The sequence below is a fragment of the Zalophus californianus genome, chromosome 2 (assembly GCF_009762305.2).
Source record: "Zalophus californianus isolate mZalCal1 chromosome 2, mZalCal1.pri.v2, whole genome shotgun sequence".
Lineage (NCBI taxonomy): Eukaryota > Metazoa > Chordata > Mammalia > Carnivora > Otariidae > Zalophus > Zalophus californianus.
Genome location: NC_045596.1, coordinates 39643089 through 39666836, shown reverse-complemented (window position 1 = coordinate 39666836; position 23748 = coordinate 39643089). Strand labels below are relative to the sequence as shown.

Below are 23748 nucleotides of genomic sequence, written 5' to 3'. Positions count from 1 at the left end.
GTGTATTCCTACCAGCCTGTAACAAAAGTAGGTAAAAAACTGAAACCCAAATAACTTTTCTTTTTGAAATGTTTAGAACAGAAATACTTGGGAATTATAACCTAAAATGAGCGTTTAGAATTAGTCCTTCACAAAGCATGAGTAATAGTAAATTGACTGTGCTTGTTAATAACCTGATGAGAGAAATTACTCTTATTGGGGAATTTATCTAAAAATAATGTACTTGAATAGAAGTATGTATGAATGTATGGTGATTAACATAACAATAAAAAATTTAAAAAATTAGTATGTATGAAAATAAGCCAAAAGTTTATTGATAACATTAGATTTTCCAAGAGATAAATCTATTCTGCTTGTGTAGTGATGACTGAGTAATGTGTTAAATGTTATTTAGACTAGAATTTTAGCAAATTTTAAAGAAAATTCTAAAACTTTTTAATTGAATTACCAGTGTGGATATAGAAAAGTATACAGATAACTAGTGTATAGCTTGATGAAGTTTTACAAACTGAACATAACCAGGTAACCAAAACTCTGATGATTAAACGGAACATTACCAGTATTTCCAAAACCCTCCTTGTATCCTTTATAACCATCATCCTGCTTTCAAACAGTATAGATTAGTTTTTCCTATTTGTTACATGTAAACGGACTCATATACTACATACTCTTTGTGTTTGGCTTCCTTTGTTCGGTGTTGTGTGTGTGAGGTTCATTCACATAGCTTCTTTATTCTCATTGTAGAGTATCCAGTTGTGTGAATACCAAATTCATTGATCCTGTTGTTGATTGTCATTTGAATAGTTAAGGACATTTCTTTTTAAGTTTCAGACCTTTTTTTCAGGCAGTTGTTATCCCTGCCCAGAAACTGTAGACGTGAAGTGCAATTGTGGTAATACAAAGGTGACGGTGCCCTGTGGCCGGGAACGTACCACAAGACCACCCAAGTGCAAAGAGCAATGTAGGTTAGTATGAGGTTCTGCACAGACTTACACCTGGTGTCTTAGCAAATTTAAATTCATATTGATTTTTAAATATTGTTAGTCTTTTAAATTTTGCATTAATATTCTAAAATACTAACATTCACAGTATTCTTGTTCTGTATGGAATCAGAAGATACTTAAATAGATAATTGCACTTTAGATATAATTGTTCATTAATCAAAAGTAATTTAAAAAATTGTATTTTATGATTTAGTCGACCACCAACTTGCCATCATACAAGTCAAGAAAAACATCGCTGTCACTTTGGCTCTTGTCCTCCATGTCATCAACCTTGCCAAAAAGTTTTGGAGAAATGTGGTCACTTGTGTCCTGCTCCATGTCATGATCAAGCATTAATAAAGCAAATTGGCAGGGTAAGGGAATATATTATTAAGAGGTAGTGCATTTCTGTGGGTCATATTTTCTTAATTTTACTTAGTCCTTCAACAAGCAATGATTAAGTACCTGCTGGGTGTTAAGCACTGTGATAGGAGCTGGGGTACAAGGTAAATATGACTTGATCTTTTGTCCTAAGAAGCTCATGGCATAGAAAAGGCGAGAAACCAGTAAATGGATATTTGCTAAGAACGTGTGATAATCATGTTATCATCCTGATACACATGAGTTCGGCAGTCTTCCTTCATATATTGTGGTTCAGGGTTACAGATATCTTCTGGTTTCCTCAAAGATTCATTCACTTAGTGAATATTTATTGAGTCCTTACTGTGTGTTAAGCAGTCTCCTACCTGCTAGGGAGACAACAGTGAACAAATAATGGAGATTACATTCTAGTGGTGGAAGTTGGATTTTATAGTGCTGTTTCTCATTCCCCTTTTGGCTAATAAGAAGTAAAGGAAACTACTTTGTCTTTGTTCTGCCATTTAAAAACTGGAATCTGCCTTCATTTGTAGCATCAGATGTGTGTGGAGGGGAACATCTGATAGAGTACAGATGGAATAAAATATTTCAGTAAGCACAATTTGTTGGTTACTTGAAAAAATTTCAGCCTGCTTGAATAGAGGATATGTGGGACTATTTTCTTAGATTCTTATATTGGCCATATGATTTAATTCCTCTGCCTTTAAATTGTTACGTATTTTACTTGTAGCACCAGCCTACAGGCCCTTGGGAACAGCCTTTGGAGCCAGAATTTATTCAGACTGCATTACCGTGTCCTCCATGTCAAGTTCCTATTCCTATGTAAGTATTTTAGTATTTTAACTTAAAAAATAAATTTTTTTTTACATAGTTCTAAGTTTATCTTAAATTACCTTCTCCCCTTTTTCTGTGTTCAGTTCATCATTTTTTTCAGGCCTAGTCCATAAACCAGTCTCTCTGTCTTCAGCCTCATTCTTTTCTAAGTACATTTTACATACTGCTTGAAAACCTCTAGATATCTTTTTTTGAGTCTTTTCCCCAGCTGGAGTTTAATGTCCTTCTGAATTTCCATAGCAACTCACACTTAGAATAATTCATCCAAGAGATCATCATCTGTTGTTAGTTTTCCTGATACCCATGCTAGTCTGTGAGCTCCTTGAGGACAGAGGAGAGCCAGGTTGTAGGTAAGGCAAACTTGAAGGAAACATTGAAAATCAAAGAAAGTAGTGTTCTGGAATGTAGTGTTCCCAGGAAATGACCTGGACTGGGTTGTAAGGAGTCAAACCCTAGGGTAATATGAATCATGGAGTGGTTCATACTTTTGAGTAGAGGTTATAGAATACAGGAGTAAAAGAAGCACAGAATTCTGGGAACTAACGTAAAATTAGAAAACAGGTTGTTTTCTACCATTAAGGTTCCAAACTGAATATTGGTATGTCTTAGGTATCTTTTTAAAGAGACAGTTCTTATTTCCTTTTAAAAGCTCTCCCATTATGTCCTTCCACATCTTTCCTCTGAGTTTAAGTAGAATGTATATTTTTATATATTGGTTGTGCAGTCAGGTTGGGAGGCAAAGTGTTATTGGGAGCTGTATCTACAAACATAGTGATTTTAGTCTAGATTAGTGGGGGGCGGAACTCATAGTCACTTAAATTGTTTGTGTAAGTGTAGTCAATTGTCTTTGAATTCCCTAGTCTGTCTTACAGGAGGATTATTTAACAGATATGCCTATCTTATTTCATTCAATTAATTTCCTCAAAATCTTAGGTTGGATTAAATATTTTATGACAGTAGAAAAACTGCCTGGAATTACTAAGTCATGTTTACTAGAAGTTTAAAGAATTAATTTTAAAAGTCTTTCCTTTGCACTTGACTGGAATGTGCTGCTGAAAGGTTTTTTTGGGAGTATATATATGTATCAAGACATTGTGTTTTAGAGTAAGGACTCTTGAGTCCAGTGTTGTGCTTCCTGATAACTACCATGAATAAGTCATATATCCTCTCTGTTTGTAAAATAAGGATATTCAAGATATTTACAAAGATGTCAGTGGGGAAGAGAAAATTTTTGGAGGGAGGTTTTTATCATCAAAAAATATTTGTTGTGTCTAGTAAACAATTTTTTTCTTAGTCTATTTTTTCTGATGTTAGTATAGCCACATTTACCCTCTTTTGGTTACAATTTACATGAAGGAATGGACAGATTCTTAGAAACACAAAAACTTCTGAAACTGACTCAAAGAGAAGTAGAAAATCTAAATAAACTTATACCTAATAAAGATATTAAACTAGTAACCAAAACCTACCACAAAGAAAAGCTGAGGATGAGTGACTTTACTGGTGAATTCTACCAAACATTTAAGAAATTAACACCAGTGTTTCACCATGGGGAGACACTTCCTGACTTACTCAATGAAGCTTGTATTTACCTGATACTAAGAGCAGAAAAAGACATCACAAGAAAAGACAACTATAGATCAATATCCCTTTTATATATAGATACAGAAATTCTCAACCAAATACTAACAAACTGAATCTAGCAACATGTAAAAAGAATTGTACATCAGGACCAAAAGGGATATATCCCAGAAATATGAGGTTGATTCAACATATGAAAACCAAAATATTAAAGTACTATTTTATCATAAGAATAAAGGACAATCAGTAGATGCAGAAAAACATTTGACAAAATCCTACATACTTTCTAGATAAAAACACTCAACAAACTTAGGTAAACAAACTCCCTCAACCTGATAAAGGGCGTCAGTGAAAAACCCTTAATCGTACTTAATGGTGAAAGACCAAAAGCTTTCCTGTTAAGAACAGGAAAAAGAGTAGGATGTCTGCCCTTGCCCCTTCTATTTAGATTTACATTGTATTAGAGGTGGCTAGCCAGAGCAATTAGACTAGAAAAAGAAAGAATGTATTCACACTGGGAATAAAGAAGTAAAACTTTTGTATTTTTAAATGATATAATCTTTTATATGAAAAATCCTTACACAGACTGTTAGAGATGATAGGATTTTTCATATACAAGATCATGTAGTATACAGAAGTCGGTGGCTTTGGTAAGGCTATAAGAAACATTAGTATACAAAAGTCAGTTCTATACCCTAGCAATGAACCATCTGAAAATGAAATTAAGAAAACAGTTCTACTTCCAGTAGCATTAAAAAAGCAACTTGTTTATTCAACAAATTTAATTAAAAAATCTAAGATTTTATACACTGAAAACTATAAAACATTTTTGAAAGAAATTAAAGAAGACCAAAGGCTGTGGTACTGGCATACAGATAGACATATGGATCAAGGGAATAGAATTGAGAGTCTGGCCATAAATGTAGGAATTTATTTCTAATTAGTTTTTGATAACAGTTATTTAAAAAATGGACAGACATCCCATGTTTGTGGATGGGAAGACTTAATATTGTTAAGGGCACTACTACCCAAAATGATATACAAATTTAACATACGCTCTGTCAAAATCACAGCAGGCTTTTATGCAGAAATTGTCCCCAAAATTCATATGGAAATATGAAGGAACCAGAATAGCCAAAATCTTCTTAAAAGTGAAAACAAAGTTAGAGGACTCACACTTCCTGATTTTAAACTTATATAACTATAGCAGTTAAGAATCTCTGGTATTGGTGTAGGGATAGACACATTGATCAATGGAATAGAATTGAGAGACCAGAAGGAAACCCATATGTTTATGGTCAATTGATTTTTGATAAGAGTGTCAGAACAGTTCAGTGGGAGGAAGAATGTTTTATGTCAACACATGGTGCTGAGAGAATAGATATTCACAGGGGAAAAAAATGAAATTGGGACCTCTACATCACAACATATATAAATATTAACTCAAAATGGATCAAAGATCTAAAAGTAAGAGCTATTAAACTCTTAGAAGAAAACATAGGTGTAACCCTTTGTGTCCTTGGGTGAGGCAGTGATTTGTTACATAGGATACCTAAAGCATAAGCAACAAAAGAAAAAATAAAGTCAGGACATTATTAAGCACAATTTCTTAATTGTGCTTCAAGAACACAATAAAAAAATTGAAAAGACAACCCACAGAATGGGAGAAAAAGTTTGCAAGTCATATATTCTGTAAGAATATTATCCAGAATATATAAAGAATTCTTAAACTGAGAAATGAAAAGACAAATAATCCAATTTAAAAATGGGCAAAATCTTTGAATAGATGTTCCTCTGGAGATCTTACAAGTGGCCAGTAAACATGTGAAAAGATGCTCAAGTAATTGTTAGGGAAATGCAAGTCAAAACCATGTTAAGGTGTCATTTTACACTCACTAGGAAGGCTAAAATAAAGAAGGCATAAGTGTTGGTGAAGATAGGGAGTAGTTGGAACCATCATACATTGCTGATGGGAATGTAAAATGGTGCAACTACTTGGGAAAGCAGTTTGGTAGTTTCTCAGGAAACTAAACTTGGACTTAACCAATTTTACTCTTAGGTATACACCTGAGAGAATTGAAAATATGTGTTCCCAAAAAAACTTGGACACGAATGTTACAATAATAGGAACATTATTATGAATAGCCAGAAAGTGGAAACAAATATCTATTGACTGATGAATGGATAAACAAAATGTGGTATATCCATGCAATGGAATATCATTCACCTATAAAAATGCATGAATTACTGATACCTGCTATAACATGGATGAACCTTGAAAACAGTATTCGAAGTGAAAGAAGCCAGACATAAAAGGCCACATAATGTTTGATTCCATTTATATGAAATGTTGAAAATAGCCAAATCCATAGAGACAGAAAGTAGATTAGTGGTTGCCAGGGGCTACAGAGTGACTTCTAATAGTTACAGGGTTTCTCTGTTGATTGTGAAAATATGCTCGATACTGGTGAGGGTTCCATAATCTTGTGAATGTACTAAAAACCACTGAATTGTACTTTTTAAAAGTATAAATTTTATGGTATGTGAGTTTTATCTCAATTTTAAAAGGAGACAAACCTACACATAAAGATCCTTCTAATTCTGATAACAATGATTTTCAGTGGATGTGTAATAAAATTATTATAAAGTATGCGTTAAAATTATTACTTGTCACATGAACTATCCAGGTAGTATGATTTCTTTCTTAGAGTAGAATGTTCATGTCTTCTTGTCCCTTAGCATGACTTTTAATCATAATTTGGCTATGTGGTAAAAGAATTCTGAACATATGTGTTAAATCATTTGCAGTGCCTTTGGCTTCAAGTTATAAAGAACCTAAATAAAAAGTGACATAATAATGTTTATGCCTTGCACGGTTAGATTGGAGGTAGAGCAGCTTCGTGGTTGGTTAAGCTGGTTAATGCAATGATACATCATCAAAGGCCCAGATTCTGTCTATTTTATCCTCAGTGTGTCATCTTTGCTGTCAGGCTGTTTGGCTTTCTGATCAACCTCCCATCCAGATAGGAAGTTTCCAAAAAGAAAAACTGTTTATGCCTTCTACCATCATCATTTTTTTTTAAAGAGTGAGAAGCCTTTTCCAGAAGCCCCATAGCAAAACTCCTTCCACATTTCATTGGCCAGAATAGGATCATAAGACAATTTCTAAAGCAGTCCCTGGGAAGGGGAGTGGAATGTTTATTTTTAAATTCTTTTAAATAGACTTTATCTTTTTTAGGTGATTTTCAGGTTTACAGAAAAATTACACAGACAGTACAGAGTTCCCATATGATCCTGCCACACATAGTTTCCCTTGTTATTAACATTTTGCATTAGTGTGGTACAGTTTTTTTTTTACAATTGAGGAACTGATATTGAATAATAATATTATAAACTAAAGTCCATAGTTTACATTAGGGTTCACTTTTTGTGGATCATATCATAAGCCTAGTTTTGCTTTGTAAGACACTGCCAAACCATCCAACAAGGTGACTGTACCATGTTACATTCTCATCAGCAGTGCGAGTGCCTGTGGCCCTGTGTTCTTGTCAGCATATGCTCCTGTCCACGTTTTGGGTTTTAGTCATTCTAATAGGTGTGCAGTGGCATCTCATTGTAATTGGCAGTGTTCTAATAACACATGATGTTCAGCATCTTTTCATACGTTTATTTGCTGCCTGTATGTCTTCTTTGGAAGGTGAGGTGTCCTCTCTTCAAATCTTGACCATTTTTTAATTGGGTTGTTTGCTTTCTTATTGAGTTTTAAGAATTTTGTTTACATTTGGATACAAGTCCTTTACCAGATACATGTTTTCCAAATACTTTCTGCCAGTCTGTGGCTTTTCATTTACGTGTTTTCATTTAGCATTTTCATTTAAGTGTTTTTCACAAGACAGATGTTTTGGTTTAATAAAGTCTAGCTAACCATTTTTCCTTTGGAGATCATGCTTTTGGTATTGGATCTAAAAAATCCTCATTAAATCCATGTCACCTAGATTTTCTCCTATGTTTATAGTTTCACACTCCACATTTAGGTCTGTGATCCATTTTGAGTTACCTGTTGTGAAAGGTGTAAGGCCTGTTGGGATTTATTTTCTCTGTCAGTGTCTTTATTACAGCACCAACCATTTGTTGAAAAGACTATCCCTTCTCTATTCGGTTGCCTTTTTCCTTTGTTAGAGATCATTCGACTATATTTATGTAGGTCTGTTTCTGGGCTTTCTGTTCTGTTCCATTCTGTTAACAGTACTCTACTGTCTTAATCACTATAGCTTTATAGTATGTCTTTAAGTTGGATAGTGTCAGTACTGTGTTGTTCTTCAGTACTGTATTGGCTATCCTGGGTTTTTTGTTTTTCCATACAGACCTTAGAATCAGTTTGCTGGTGTCCACTATTAATAACTTGCTGGGATTTTGATTAGAATTATGTTGAATCTAGATCAAGTTGGGAAAAAAAGCAACATTTCAACAATATTTGCACCTTCCTATCAGTGAACATGGGATATCTCATCATTTATTTAGATTGTCTTTGATTTCTTTCATCAGTGTTTTGTAGTTTTGCTCATATAGATCATGTATATATTTTGTTAGATTTGTATCTATTTCATTTTTTTGTGCTAATATAAATGGTGGTATGTTTTAAATTTCAAATTCCAGTTGTTCATTGCTGGTATATAGAAGAGCAATTGGCTTTTGTGTGTTAACTTTGTATCCTGCAAGTTTTCTATCTTCACTTATTATTTCCATATATGTTTATTTTTTATTCTTAATAAAACTAGTAGACTTAGCACCTTTGCTTTAAATAATCTTTTTGAAGAATTTGTAACGGTTTCATTTTATTTTTTTCTTGCAGAGAATGTCTTGGGAAGCATGAGGTGAGTTACAGGCACAAATTTTAAGTAAAGCTTATAATCTATGCCTCTTCTATTGAGGATTGTTAGAAATGACAAAGTCTAAGTATTATTTTTTTAGTGCTTTAAAAAGTACAAGAGTTTATCTGCACATTTTTTTTTAAAGATGTACTTTATTTTAGAGTGGGAGAGAGAGAGCTTATGTGTGCCAGTGGGGGAAGGGGCAGAGGCAGAGGGAGAGGGAGAGAAGCAGACTCCCCCCTGATCAGGGAACCTGACATGGGGCTTGATCCCAAGAGCCTGAGATCATGACCTGAGCCAAAATCAAGAGTCGGATGCTCAACCAACTGAGCCACCCAGGTGCCCCTCTGCTGATGTTTAAAATATACTGTGCTGGGCGCCTGGGTGGCTCAGTTGGTTAAGCGACTGCCTTCGGCTCAGGTCATGATCCTGGAGTCCTGGGATCGAGTCCCACATTGGGCTCCCTGCTTAGCAGGGAGTCTGCTTCTCCCTCTGACTCTCTTCCCTCTCGTGCTATCTCTCATTCTCTCTCTCTCAAATAAATAAATAAAATCTTTAAAAAAAATAAAATAAAATATACTGTGCTTTTGGGAATTAGCCAGTATATATGTGGTCACTATAGCATCGTTGTATTGAATTTCCCTTTTGGGAATAGAATGTTTTGCTTCTTGGCATTCATTTTTTGGATTTTTTGATCGGTTACTTTGATTTTGAATATAACTGTTAGTAATGAAAATGTGTTAGACCTTTATGAAACTTGTTCTCAAATGATAATAGAGTCATTTCAGAAACATGGGTTCAGAAGGTTTTGTGTGTGTTGCTAATTTTCTCCCTTTTTTTTTTTTTTTTTAAGGTGAGTCCACTACCATGCCATGCTGTAGGACCTTACTCTTGTAAGAGAGTATGTGGACGAACCTTAGGTTGTCAGAATCACACGTGTATGAAAGAATGCCACAAAGTAACTGAAATTGATACCTGCGTTGGCAAAAACAAGGTAATATCCTTAGGTTGAATGTGTATGTGCTTCTAGTATGCTTGAAACATTTTTTTGAATAATTATGCCATAAGTATTTTTACATTTTGTTAGAACTTTTTTATTCCTTCTTGCCCTCATCCCTTCTCCTTCCTTGCCTCTCTTAATACAACCAGCTTTAATAGCTTCGTATATATTTCTCTTTATCTTTGTGCTAACTCATGATAATAAGCCTTTTAATGTTCTCTCAACATACTGTACTGTGTTAATACATAGGCTTTGATTTTATGATAAAAGTACAGAAATTATGTGTCTATTTAGATTGTAGGTAGTAATATCACTTCCACTTCTGTTCATTTATATCTCTGGCTTTAGTCTGGAGCATTTGTTCTCAGCAATTTTTCAAACCTAACATCTGTGATAGGAAATGTTCACAATTTTTTTTTAATTTTATTTTATTACGTTATGTTAGTCACCATACATCATTAGTTTTTGATGTAGTGATCCATGATTTGTTGTTTTCATATAACACCCAGTGCTCCATGCAGTACGTGCCCTCCTTAATACCCATCACCGGGCAAACCCATCACCCCATCCCCCTCCCCTTTGGAACCCTCAGTTTGTTTCTCAAAGTCCATAGTCTCTCATGGTTCATCTTCCCCTCCGATTTTAATAAATTCCCAATTGCTCATTGGAAATAAAGTAAATAGCATCACAGATGTAGGGCATGTGTGTGTGAAATTCACTAAAAGCATATTCTAAAGCATATGAGAAGTCAACCATTGAAATATCTCTAAAATTGCCATTTTACAAGGAAAAATAAAGGTAGCTAATCAAATTTTAAATGATATTAAATTTTATTTTTGAACATTTAAATTCGTCAGCACATAAAAACATAGAACAATAAAAGTATTTTCAATAGCAATAAAATATAAAAGACTCCTATTGAAACAGAGATACAGATAGGGTCCTGTTCTGAATTTCCTAGGCCATACGAAAGTTTCTGACCAAGAAAATATAGGCAGAAATGCTTTTCATCTCCAAAAATAGTCAGGGAAATCTTTATCATTAACCACTCTCCTTTTTTTTTTTTTTTGAACTGACAACATTTTCAGTTTTTATTTATTTATTTATTAATTATTAACATATAATGTATTATTTGTTTCAGGGATACAGGTCTGTGATTCATCAGTCTTACACAGTTTACAGTGCTCACCATAGTACATACCCTCCCCAGTGTCCATCACCCAGCCACCCCATCCCTCCCACCTCCCTCCACTCCAGCAACCCCCAGTTTGTTTCCTGAGATTAAGAGTCTCTTATGGTTTGTCTCCCTATCTGGTTTCATCTTGTTTCATTTTTCCCCTCCCTTCCCCTATGATCCTCTGTCTTGTGTCTCAAATTCCTCATATCATCGAGATCATATGATACTTATCTTTCTCTGATTGACTTCTTTTGCTTAGCATAATACCCTCTAGTTCTATCTACGTTGTTGCAAATGGCAAGATTTCATTTTTTTGATGGCTGCATAATATTCCATTGTGTGTGTGTGTTTGTGTGTGTGTGTGTGTGTGTGTGTGTGTGTGTGTGTGTGTGTGTGTATACACCACATCTTCTTTATCCATTCATCTGTCGATGGACATTTAGGCTCTTTCCATAGTTTGGCTATTGTGGACATTGCTGCTATAAACATCGGGGTGCACATGCCCCTTTGGATCACTACATTTGTATCTTTGGGGTAAATACCCAGTAGTGCAATTGCTGGGTTGTAGGGTAGCTCTATTTTCAACTTTTTGAGGAAGCTCCATACTGTTTTCCAGAGTGACTGCACCAGCTTGCAGTCCCACCAACAGTGTAGGAGGGTTCCCCCTTCTCTGCATCCTCGCCAACATCTGTCGTTTCCTGACTTGATAATTTTAGCCATCTGACTGGTGTGAGGTGGTATCTCATTGAGGTTTTGATTTGGATTTCCCTGATGCCAAGTGATGTTGAGCACTTTTTCTTTTGTCTGTTGGCCATTTGGATGTCTTCTTTGCAGAAATATCTGTTCATTTAACCACTCTACTTTTTTTGTCCCATGTGATACAGTTAAAAACTAAGTCTCCATCCTCCAGTGTCCCAGAATGATTGATTTGCCAGAGTCCCCTGCCAGGCTACATTTGACATGGTGTGTGAATAAAAAATAAACTTTTGTTATATAAAAAATTACATATTTTAAAAATATTTAATTTTTTTTGTAGACTTCCATTCTTCAGGGAATCAATACTATTAGCAAGTGTTTTTAATGAGGAATAAGCAAACATTTTAAGATTCATTTTATTAACTAACATTAAATTTACAAATGTTTAAGTTATTAATATGAATTGTAATTGAAAATTTCACTCGCATTGTTATTTTTTTGGTCTTTGATTTGGTGATTCTAAAGCATGATAACCTAAGCCTCCATAGTATCATTCTCGCTCATGTGCAGACATGTGAATGTATAGCTTATAATTTCTTCATCGATCCATGCTTTAATCCTTAATAAAAATGTACTTACGATAAAATGAAAAAGATATTAGAATTATAAGATCATACTAATATAATAATTCAAAACCACTTTAGTGAGAATATAGCTGCTGTATGGCTTTCCTCCTCTGGATTTCCAGAACATCAAGTGAGTTGGAAAAAAAAACTCACTTCAAGAGCTGATATGACAGTGATTGGTGAATTATCTTGGATTATCCCAGCATTGCGTCATGGGTAATGGCTGTGGTAAAATATGGGTTATAAGTTACGTGCAGTTCTTAATTTAGCTACAAGTCCATCTTTATCTCCCATTCAAGGAAGGCTGATGCAGTGTAAGTGAGTGAAAATTACATTATTTGGGGGATTACTTTGCAGTCATTAAAATTTATATATTAAAAATGAAGTAATTCATAAACTCTTTAAAATGAATTCCTTACTGTAACATCTCAAGTGAGACCCATTGGAGAAGATCTCCTTGTATGTCTCTCTTGACCCAAATGGCTCTGGAATTCTAATGCAGTTTCTACCTTGAATTCTAGCACAGAGCCTACAACATAGCAGGTACTTAAAAGTGTTTATTGAATTGACTGGAATCAAAACTCTTTTGCTTCTTGTCTCTGTTCTGGTCTCTCTCTGGCCTTACTGGCAGATCTCAGTCCAATCAAGGCTATTCTTACAAGCAATTAGCAACAAATATATCCCTGTTGTCTAATTCATTAGCAACAAATATATCCCTATTGTCTAATTCATTGGCTGGAGTGAGTGGAACAGTGCTTAACTGGGGAAAGGTGTGAGACTGATGGCAAATGAAGTGTGTGTATTTCCCAAGCAAACCTGGGTACAAATATTTGTGAGTGACTGAAAGAAGAAATAATGAAGATAGTCTTTTCTCTTTGGGAAAAAAAATGTACCAAAAATAAAAAAATATATATATATGTACATAATCACACATAGGCACATATATAATTATGTATGTGATAGACCCTTGCCATGCAGTGTTGTATGAGTGATGGGCATCACCTGGAATCTTGTTGGAAATGCAAAATCTCAGGTCTTACCTCAGTATTTTAACGATTGCCAAGTGATTGATCATGCACAAAAATGTTTGAGAATCACTGCTAAGGGCAATGTGTGTGATGTGTGATGTTTCATTGATTTAAAAAAAAATTTTGTTATGATCATCAGTCTCACTAAGAGATTGGAACTTAATTATTCCAGTTGTTAAAAATAAGGGATAATTTTGTAATGTGATAGAGGTACTAATTATTGCTACAGTGACAATCTTACTACAATATGTAAATGTTGAACACCTTAAATTTACAAAATGTCAAATGAATGTTAATAAAACGGGAAAAAAAGAATTTTACCTATCAAGATTTATTTTTCAATTTGTAAAGTAACCCAAATGTTTATTCTGCTTTCCTTCTCATCATCTCATTGCTTAAAATTAGGATTGCTGTCTTCCCTGGATTTCGAGCTGTCCCATGAATCAGAAAAAAAACTCATTTTAAAAGCTGATATGACTGATTAGGGAATTATTGTGGATTATCCCAATATTGTTCCCTGGGTTAAAATTTGTTTTCTTTTTCTTTTTTTTAAAGGAGAACTGTGTAAGATATTTGACAGCCAGGCTTGCTGTATTTCTGAATTAAGATAGTTTCTTCTAGAAGATAGAATTTGGTATTGGAAGTGATCCAGGAGGCTAGCTTAGCAAGTACAGATTTAGTGATTTTTTTTTTTCGTAATTGGAAGGAAGGAGTCTCATATCATCAATATAATTCTTCTTTTGCAGATAGGGAAACTGAAGGTTGTCAAGCGACTTGTTCATGATCATGTAACAGGACAGTAGTAATCAGAGAGTAGTAGCATCCCTGTCTTAGCTCCCAGCCCCGTATGTTCTTCTATTCACGTTATTTAAGTGAAAGATTATTGCAGGTGTACCACGTAGCCAGGAAAAAACAAGTGAAACAGACTGTGTGTGTCATCTTTGGTTATATTTGCATATTTTGAGATTCCTTGGCCTACCTTTCTCCTAGTCTTTCCCATTTCAGAAAGTTGTATTACCAGTTTTACCCAGTTCTGCTGATTAAAGGGAGGGACATTTCTTGATTTCTTTCTTCATTGTCCTTGTCTCACAACATCCTTGTCAGGTTTGTCTTCAAAGTACATCCCTGAATCTGCCCATTTCTTATAACGTCCACCACTAACATCCTCGTTCAAGCCATCCTTATCTCTTCGCTGGAGATGTCTGTACTATTCTCCCAGCCAGCTTCTCTACTCCCACTCTTCTCTCACTGCATCAGCTAGATTCATCTTTTAAAAATGTAAGTTAAAAAAAAAATATATAAGTCAGGTGTGTTACCTCCCTGTTCAAAACCCATCAGTAGCTTTCAGTTACTCTTAGGATAAAATCCAAATGGCCTTATGATGGCCTATACGGTTTTACAATGATCTAACTTCTGACTGCCTTTCCGCCCTCTTCCACTCATCACTCATGTGTTCATTTCTACTTCTGTTCTTGCTATTTCTTGAATGTTCCAAATGTGTTCTACGTCAGAGGCTTTGCACTTAGTGTTCTTTTCTCTGGGACTCTACATTCTTATGGCTCTCTCCCTTATTTATTCTGTTCAAACATGAACTTTATCAGATAGGCTTCCTTCTTATTGCTCCTTTTACTCCCTCTTCACCTGCTTTTTCTTTTTTCAGAGTATTTATGAAGACATTCTATTATGTTCTTTACCTCCCCCACTTAAATTTAAGTTTCTTAGGTCAGGGATCTCTCCCACTTTGCATATTCCCAGCATGTGAATAATTCCTGGCATATGATGCTGAAAGAGTGTAGAATAAATTAATATACTTTTAAAAATAAAAAATAGAAATTATAGAAGAATGTCTCATAATTGAAACACTTTTTCTTTTTAATCCTACATGTCAAAAATAGCTCAGATTTTTATTGACATAATCATTCTTTTGTAGTCATGGCTATACTTAGAAATGATAACAAAATTTTTAAACTTTAAGACTTAGTATCCCTGTCTGTAGCTCTCTTACTTTATCTCATGTATGACATGTGAAAATAAATAATACCCTGCAATAATAATTTTTAAACTTCTTTAGTAGGTAGATGATAGTTAAATTCCTAGAGCAGAGATGTGCCTTGTTGAGTTACATTAAAATACATATATTTGTAAATGTAATGTAATTTTGGTTCATTGAAGTACATTAAAACATAAACTGCTGGTCATTCTCCTTTTTCCCTTTTATGCATGTTTCTCTTTGGCAAGGTGGGAGCAGTGTCTCCAGAACGTTGCATGCTTTGGGAATTTTTATTTATGTATTAACAGAGTGTTGATTTCTTTAGTTTGATGGTGATCATATTTGTTGGGTGGAAATGAATTAACAGTGTTTTATTTTGGGGTGCCTGGGTGGCTCAGTTGGTTAAGCGTCTGCCTTTGGCTCAGGTCATGATCCCGGGGTCCTGGGATCAAGCCCCGCATCGGGCTCCCTGCTGAGCAGGGAGCCTGCTTCTCCCTCTGCCTCCGTCACTCCTCCTGCTTGTGCTCTCTCTCTTTCCCTCTCTCTCTCGCTCTCAAATTAATAAAATATAAAAAAAAAAACAATGTTTTAATTTGTTCTGCTACTGACTATTCTTTGGGAACTAGTTTACATTTTTAGTAGGAATACTCACAATCAAGTACAATTTCAAGATGAGGCAGTTTGATTTAATGAGGTTGTAGACATAAAACTCTTTGTGAATAGTGGTCATATTGATAATCTTGCTGTTCTTCATTTTGAATATGTATTTTTTTCATTTGGAATATTTTTAAGAGTGAAAGCATGCACCATTTTATTAACTGTATTCCTAAGAGCTGCAAAAGTATTTTCTTTTAATGGGATACATACATACATTTTATAATTTTAATATATAGAAATGTTAGACTTCTGTACTTAGATGATTTATTTCCTTACTACCTATCAGGCTGGCCCAGAATGCCTTCAGTGTGAAGAAGGGTGCTCTAAATCACGGCCTCTGGGTTGTCCCCATCCATGTGTTTTGCCGTGTCATCCTGGAGAATGTCCTCCTTGTGTTCAGATGCTTAGAATAAAATGTCACTGCAAGATCACAAGCCTGTATGTGGAATGTAGGTAAGTGGACTGAAGAAATATTCTTGTTTTACTATAATTATTTTTAACTAGTATCTTTTTATAATTCAGAACCCTATAAACCAGTACTTCAAGGAACATTATTCGGTGTCGCCCGTAGATGCTAGAAGACTAGATTTTCCAGTAGGGACCTGAAGAAAGAAATGTAGAATATTTCACCTTGTAAATACAATTCAAAGACAATACAATTCAAAGACAATTATGGTTTTTTTTCCATTTGGGGATTCTGTATAAGATTTTTTAAGGAAAAAGGTTGTATCGCTGCTTTAAAAAATATAGAAACATTCCTATAGCAGATTGCTCAAATAATAGGGTCAAACTAGAATTTTGTTGGATGAAAAATTGAAGTGCACATAGTTACTGAGGTATAATTTTTAAATTACAGACCTTTATTACAGATGTGGCTATTGCATTTGTCATAGTAGGCTGTGACTTCTGTATTTCCTTTACTTAAAAAATATGTACACTTAATAAAATGCATGTTTTTGCTTGTGGGTTATGTGGAGGGGAAAAAAATTCCCACTTTTTTCTACTTAATCACAATCTAACATAATTTACTAACTTGTTCAGCTTCATTCACCCAAGTTTGTAAAGTGGGCTCTTTGTAAGTGTATTTTATTGAAGTTAAATTTGGGAATATGACTTTGTTTCTGATTTTTTGAACATAAGTACTTTTTGAAAAATGCCTGTTAATATTAAATTTGCTTAAAGATTTTATTTATTTATTTGACAGAGAGTGAGCGAGAGAGAGAGCACGCGAGGGGCGAGGGTCAGAGGGAGAAGCAGTCTCCCCACTGAGCAGGGAGCCCGATGTGGGACTTGATTCTGGGACTATGATCTGAGTTGAAGGTAGTCACTTAACCAACTGAGCCACCCAGGCACCTTAAATTTGTTTTTGTCACTTATACTCTAGGCTCATGTTTTCTTAAATTGGAAAAGTCAAATTTTATTCTTTTTAAATATGAAAATTGTTTTGTTGAAATTTTAAGAATAAAATATTACTTTAGCTTTAGAAGTTTTATAGGGAAAGTGAAGATGGCAATTTTGCTTTATTAATGAGGGATACTGAGGAAAGAGATTTTCTTTGGTCTTGCAGGGCCTGAATTTCCCTTTCTTACTTCTTTTTCCCTTCGTCATACAGTCTCCAAAGGGTGACTTTACTTTTTTACCTTCTTGTCCAGAGTGTTGCCTTTCCAAGATTGGCTCCTTGATTCTTGTGCACTTTTTAAAGTTTCTTCCCATAGTTAGTGCTGTGATCTACCAAGATTTGTCACATCTGGGTGGACTTTCTCTTTTTGGTGTGATGTTAGCTCAGTTACCCTTTTCTCTTTCCTGCTCAGTTTTTCTGGAACTCTCCTGGTTCTCTGAAATGATTTGCTGAGGGAGCTTGAGAAATAGCTCTGCTATGAATTGGAATTTATTTTTCTACTTATAGGTAATTTTGAAATTTGTAGAAATTTGTATCTTCTAGTTATTTGGAAGTAATGGGATTTGAGTGATTTTATTAATGAGCTGTATGATTTTTAGGGGGGATGTGTGGATATATATGGATTGAGGTGGCTTCCATTACTACAGTTGTCTGGAGTTCCTTTTTCCTTTCCTTGAATACATATTTGAAGTGTGTGTTTTTCAGCAGAATACACATTCTTTTCAAGTGTACATGGAACATTCTCCAGAATAGATCACACATTAGGTTACAAAAGAGGCCTCAACAAATACAAAAAGATTAAAGCCATACCATGCACCTTTTCTGACCACAACACTATGAAACTAGAAGTAAACCACAAGAAAAAATCTGGGGGGGCGCCTGGGCGGCTCAGTGGGTTAGGCGACTGCCTTCGGCTCAGGTCACGATCCTGGAGTTCCAGGATCAAGTCCTGCATCGGGCTCCCTGCTCAGCAGGGAGTCTGCTTCTCCCTCTGACCCTCCCCCCTCTCATGTGCTCTCTCTCTGTCTCATTCTCTCTCAAATAAATGAATAAAATCTTAAAAAAAAAAAAAAAAGAAAAAATCTGGAAAAACCACAAATACATGGAGGTTAAAGAACATGCTACTAAGCAATGAATGGACCAACCAGGAAACCAAAGAAGAAATAAAGAAAAAAATACATGGAAACAAATGAAAATGAAAACACAATGGTCCAAAACCTTTGGGATGCAGCAAAAATGGTCCTAAAAGGGAAGAATAGAGCAATACAGGCCTACCTCAGGAAGCAAGAAATATCTCAAATAAACAACCTAACCTTACACCTAAAGGAATTAGAAAAAGAGCAACACATGAAGCCTAAAGCTAGCAGAAGGAAGGAAATAATAGAAATAAATGATATAGAAAAGAAAACAATAGAACAGATCAATGAAACAAGGAGCTGGTTCCTTGAAAAAAATTAATAAAATTGATAAACCTCTAGCCAGACTTATCAAAAAGAAAAGAGAGAGGACCCAAATAAATAAAATCACAAATGAGAAGAAATAACATCCAGTATCATAGAAATACAAACAATTAGAGTATCATGAAAAACTACGCCAACAAAATGAACAAACTAGGAGAAATGAATACATTCTTAGAAACATATAAACTATGAAAACTGAAACAGGAAGAAATAGAAAACTTGAACATACGGGTAACCAGCAAAGAAATTGAATCAGTAATTGAAAAACTCCCAACAAACAAAAGTACAGGACCAGATGGCTTCACAGGAGAATTCTACCAAACATTTAGAGAAGAGTTAACAACTGTTCTTCTCAAACTATTCCAAAAAATAGAAAAAGGAAGGAAACTTTTAAATTCATTCTATGAGGCCAGCATTACCCTGATGTCAAAACCAGGTAAAGATATCACTAAAAAAGAGAACTACAGGCCAATATTCCTGATGAACATAGATGCAGAAATTCTCAACAAAATACTAGCAAACTGAATCCAGCATTAAAAAAAAAAAATCATTTGCTGTGACCAAGTGGGATTAAATCCTGGGCAGCAAGCGTGGTTCAATATTCACAAATCAGTGTGATATATCACATTAATAGGAGAAAGGATTAAAACCATATGATCCTTTTGATAGATGCAAAAAAAGCATTTGACAAAGTACAACATCCATTCATAATAAAATCCCTCAACGAAGTAGACTTAGAGGGAACATACCTCAATGTGATAAAGGCGATATATGAAAAGCCCACAGCTGATATCATCCTCATTGGGGAGAAACTGAGAACTTTTCCTCTATGATCAGGAACAAGACAGGGATGGCCATTCTCACTTTTATTCAAAATAGTACTGGAACTTCTAGCCACAGCAATCAGACAACAAAAAGAAATAAAAGGCATCCAAACTGGCAAGGAAGAAGTCAGACTTTCACTATTTGCAGATGGCATATGGTACTCTATAGAGAGAGCCCAAAAGGCTCTACTCAAAAGGCTGCTAGAACTGATAAATGAATTCAGTAAAGTCAAGGATACAAAAATATACAGAAATCTGTTAGCATTTCTATATACCAATAATGCAGCAGAAAGAGAAACCAAGGAATCAGTCCCATTTACAACTGTACCAAAACCCATAAGATACCTAGGAATAAACCTAACCAGAGGTGAAAGACCTGTACTCTGAAAACTATAAAACACTGATGAAAGAAATTGAACATGACACAAAGAAACAGACATCCCATGCTCATGTATTAGAAGAACAAATATTATTAAAATGCCTATCTTACCCAAAGCAGTCTGCACATTTAATGCAATCCCTATCAAAATACCACCAGCATTTTTCACAGAGCTAGAACACTCAATCCTAAAATTTGTATGGAACTACAGAAGACCCCCAATAGCCAAAGCAGCCTTGAAAAAGAAAAGTAAAGCTGGAGGCATCACAATTCCAGACTTCGAGTTATATTACAAAGCTGTGGTAATCAAAACAGTATGGTACTAGCACAAAAATAGACACATATATCAGGGGAACAGGATAGAAAACCCAGAAATGAACCTACAAATATATGGGAAGTTAATCTTCTACAAAGCAGGAAAGACTATCTAATGGAAAAAAGACAATCTCTTCAACAAATGGTGTTGGAAAAACTGGACAGCAACATGCAAAAGAATGAAATGGGACCACTTTCTCACACCATACACAAAAATAAATTCAAAATGGATTGAAGATCTAAATATGAGTCAGGAAACTGTTAAAATCTTTGAAGAGAACACAGGTGGTAACTTCTTTGACAGTGGCAGTAGCAACTTCTTACTAGATGTCTCCTGAGGCAAAGGAAACAAAACCAAACAAACTATTGGGACTTCATCAAGGTAAAAAGCTCTGCACAGCAAAGGAAACAATCAATAAAACTAAAAGGCAGCCTATGGAATGGGAGAAAATATTTGCAAATGACATATCTGAAAAAGGGTTACTATCCAAAATATGTAGAGAACTTATAAAACTCAACATCCAAAAAATGGATAATTGAATTACAAAATGGGCCAAAGTCATGAGTAGATATTTTTCCAAAGAATACCTACAGATGGCCAACAGACACATGAAAAGATGCTCAAAATCACTCTCCTCAGGGAGAGGCATACCAAACTATAATACAATAACTATAATGAGATATCACCACACCCTGTCAGAATGGCTAAAGTCAACAACACAAGAAACAACAGTTGTTGGTGAGGATGTAGAGAAAGGGGAACCCTCTTGCACTGTTGGTGGGAATGCAGGCTGGTGCAGCCACTTTGGAACACAGTACAGAGTATCCTCAAAACATTAAAAATAGAACTACCCTATGATCCTGCTATTGCACTACTAGGTATTTACCCAAAGAATACAAAAATACTAATTTGAAGACATACATGCACCCTGATGTTTATAGCAGTTCTATAATAGCTAAATTATAGAAACAGCCCAAATGTCAATCAACTGATGAATGGGTGAAGATGTATATGTATATACAATGGAATATTACTGAGCCATAGAAAAGAAAGAAATCTTGCCATTTGCAATGACATGGATGGGGATAGAGAGTATTATGCAAAGTGAGATAAGTCAGTCAAAGACAAATACGATGATTTCACTCACATATGGAATTTAAGATAGAAAACAAGCAAAGGGGAAAAAAAAAGCGAGTGGTAAACCAAGAAACAGACTCTTAACTATAGAGAACAAACTGATGGTTACTAAAGGGAAGTGGGTGGGGAGATGGGTGAAATAGGTGATGGGGATTAAGGAGTGCACTTGTTGTGATGAGCACTAGGTGTTGTATGGAAGTATTGGATCACTATATTGTATACCTGAAACTAGTATTACACTGTACATTAATTGGAATTTAAATAAAAACTTTAAAAAAATCACAGTGAGATACAGCTACATACCTGTTAGCACGGCTAAAATTAAAAAGACAAAAAAAAAAAGACAAAAGACTGACAGTATTAAGTGTTGGAGAGGATATGGAAGAATTAGAACTCAGACACTGCTAATATGAATGTAAAATGAAACAGCCACTTGGAAGAAGGTTTAGCAGTTTCTTAAAAAGTTATACGTCTGCCCGCCATATGATACAACCATTCTATTCCTAGGTACTTAACCAAGAGAAATGAAATGTATGTCCATACAAGATTTGTACATGAATGTTCATAATATATTTATATGTAATAACCCAAAACTGGAAATAATCCAAATGTCCAACAGCAGGTGAATAAACAAGTGGTAGGGGACGCCTGGATGGCTCAGTCGTTAAGCATCTGCCTTCGGCTCAGGTCATGATCCCAGGATCCTGGGATTGAGCCCCGTATCGGCCTCCCTGCTCGGCGGGAAGCCTGCTTCTCCCTCTCCCACTCCCCCTGCTTGTGTTCCCTCTCTCACTGTGTCTCTCTCTGCCAAATAAATAAATAAAATCTTAAAAAAATAAATAAACAAGGGTAGTATATCCATACATTGGAATAAATTCAGCAATAAAAATAAACTCGTTATTTGCAATGTCATGAATGAACCTCAAAATGTGAAATCTCAAGATTTAAGTGAAAGAAACCAAACAAAAAAGACTAATGCTCTATGATTTGATTATGTTAAATTCTTGAAAATGGAAGCTAATCTATACAATAAAAAGCATATCAGTGGTTGCCTATCAGGTGATGGGCAATATAAAGAGATTCCAAAGGGACACAGGAAACTTTTGAGGGTGATGGGTATGTCCATTATCTTGATTGTGGTGATGGTTTCATAGGTGTAAACATATGTCAAGTCTTACCAGATTTTCCACTTCAGATGTGTACATTATTGTGTTCTGCATCATACCTTAATAAATCTGTTTTTAAAAGCCCTCCAAAAACATGGAGTGTATGGTGTATGTTTTTATAGAGAATTCTTCAGACTCAGTATTCATTGTGATAATTTCATTTACTTTCAATTCAATGAATTATTTCATATTATCTTTTTAGTTCTTTTCTGCTTCATGTAATTTCTTCTATAGAAATTAGATATAAGAGATACAGGTGTTGGAAAATTAGTTGATTCCTAATTATAAAGTGAAAGGAACAAAATGATATTAAGTCTTAAGTTTCTTAAGTTCAGAGGTGAGCTGGGATGCCTGGGTGGCTGAGTTGGTTAAGCATCTGCCTTCGGCTCAGGTCATGATCCCAGAGTCCCAGGATTGAGTCCCAGGATCGACTTCCGCATTGGGCTCCCTGCTCAGTGGGGAGCCTGCTTCTCCCTCCTCTACTCCCCCTGCTTGTGCTCTCTCTCTCTCAAAGAAATAAATAAAATCTTAAAAAAAAAAGGAAACTTCAGAGGTGAGCACCATACCTGTAAGAATGAAAATAGGACTTTTAATAGAGCCAGTATAAAGACTTTGTGATATTATTAAGTGAATTTTTGCTAAGAAAATTGCATGTTACCTTAGAGTACATTTAAGCTAATTTATACATATACTTAAGATAATAGTTTTGACATTAGTTAGGCTAAACTTATGGTATATTTTGGCAATTATGTCTAATAAAGGGAAATAAAAGCAGGAAAAGAAAGAATCAAAAGTAGAAGAAAGATAATGGGAAGAGAATACTGACCTACATGTGATAGGGATTTTAAGGTTGTCACTAGTTACTGACATGCAGTGTCTATTGTGATTATATTCAACTGTCTGTGAGAAAGTAGTTTTATTCCTTGGTGTTTGTGACGTTTCCTGAATTGCCCACCAAGCAAATAGAAAAGCACACAGACTGATCTAAAATGATCAAATCTAAAATGAATCAATTTCTAACATTGATAGCTTACAAACTAAAAAAGCTTTCCTCAAATAAGCTTACTAAATTCTTCAACTCGAAGTAATTTTTTGTTGTTGTTATTTAAGAAACAAAACAAACAAGCATAGGGAAAAAAAGAGAGAGGCAAACCAAGAAACAAGACTCTTAACTATAGAGAACAAACTGCTGGTTACCAGAGGGGAGGTGGTTGGGGGGAGGGGTGAAACAGGTGATGGGGATTAA

The 23748-nt window shown here is 35.0% G+C and overlaps 1 protein-coding gene across 4 annotated transcripts in view; it reads left to right on the top strand.

Annotated features, from left to right (window-relative positions):
* NFXL1 (nuclear transcription factor, X-box binding like 1) overlaps positions 1–23748 on the top strand; it is a 73359-nt gene that overhangs the window by 30691 nt on the left and 18920 nt on the right. For all 4 annotated transcript variants that reach the window (XM_035726380.1, XM_035726381.1, XM_035726379.1 and 1 more), the window contains 6 exons: positions 845–965; positions 1198–1357; positions 2092–2183; positions 8629–8650; positions 9501–9641; positions 16108–16274. In XM_035726380.1, coding sequence (XP_035582273.1) covers positions 845–965; positions 1198–1357; positions 2092–2183; positions 8629–8650; positions 9501–9641; positions 16108–16274 — 703 coding nt within the window. The remainder of the gene's footprint in view (positions 1–844; positions 966–1197; positions 1358–2091; positions 2184–8628; positions 8651–9500; positions 9642–16107; positions 16275–23748) is intronic.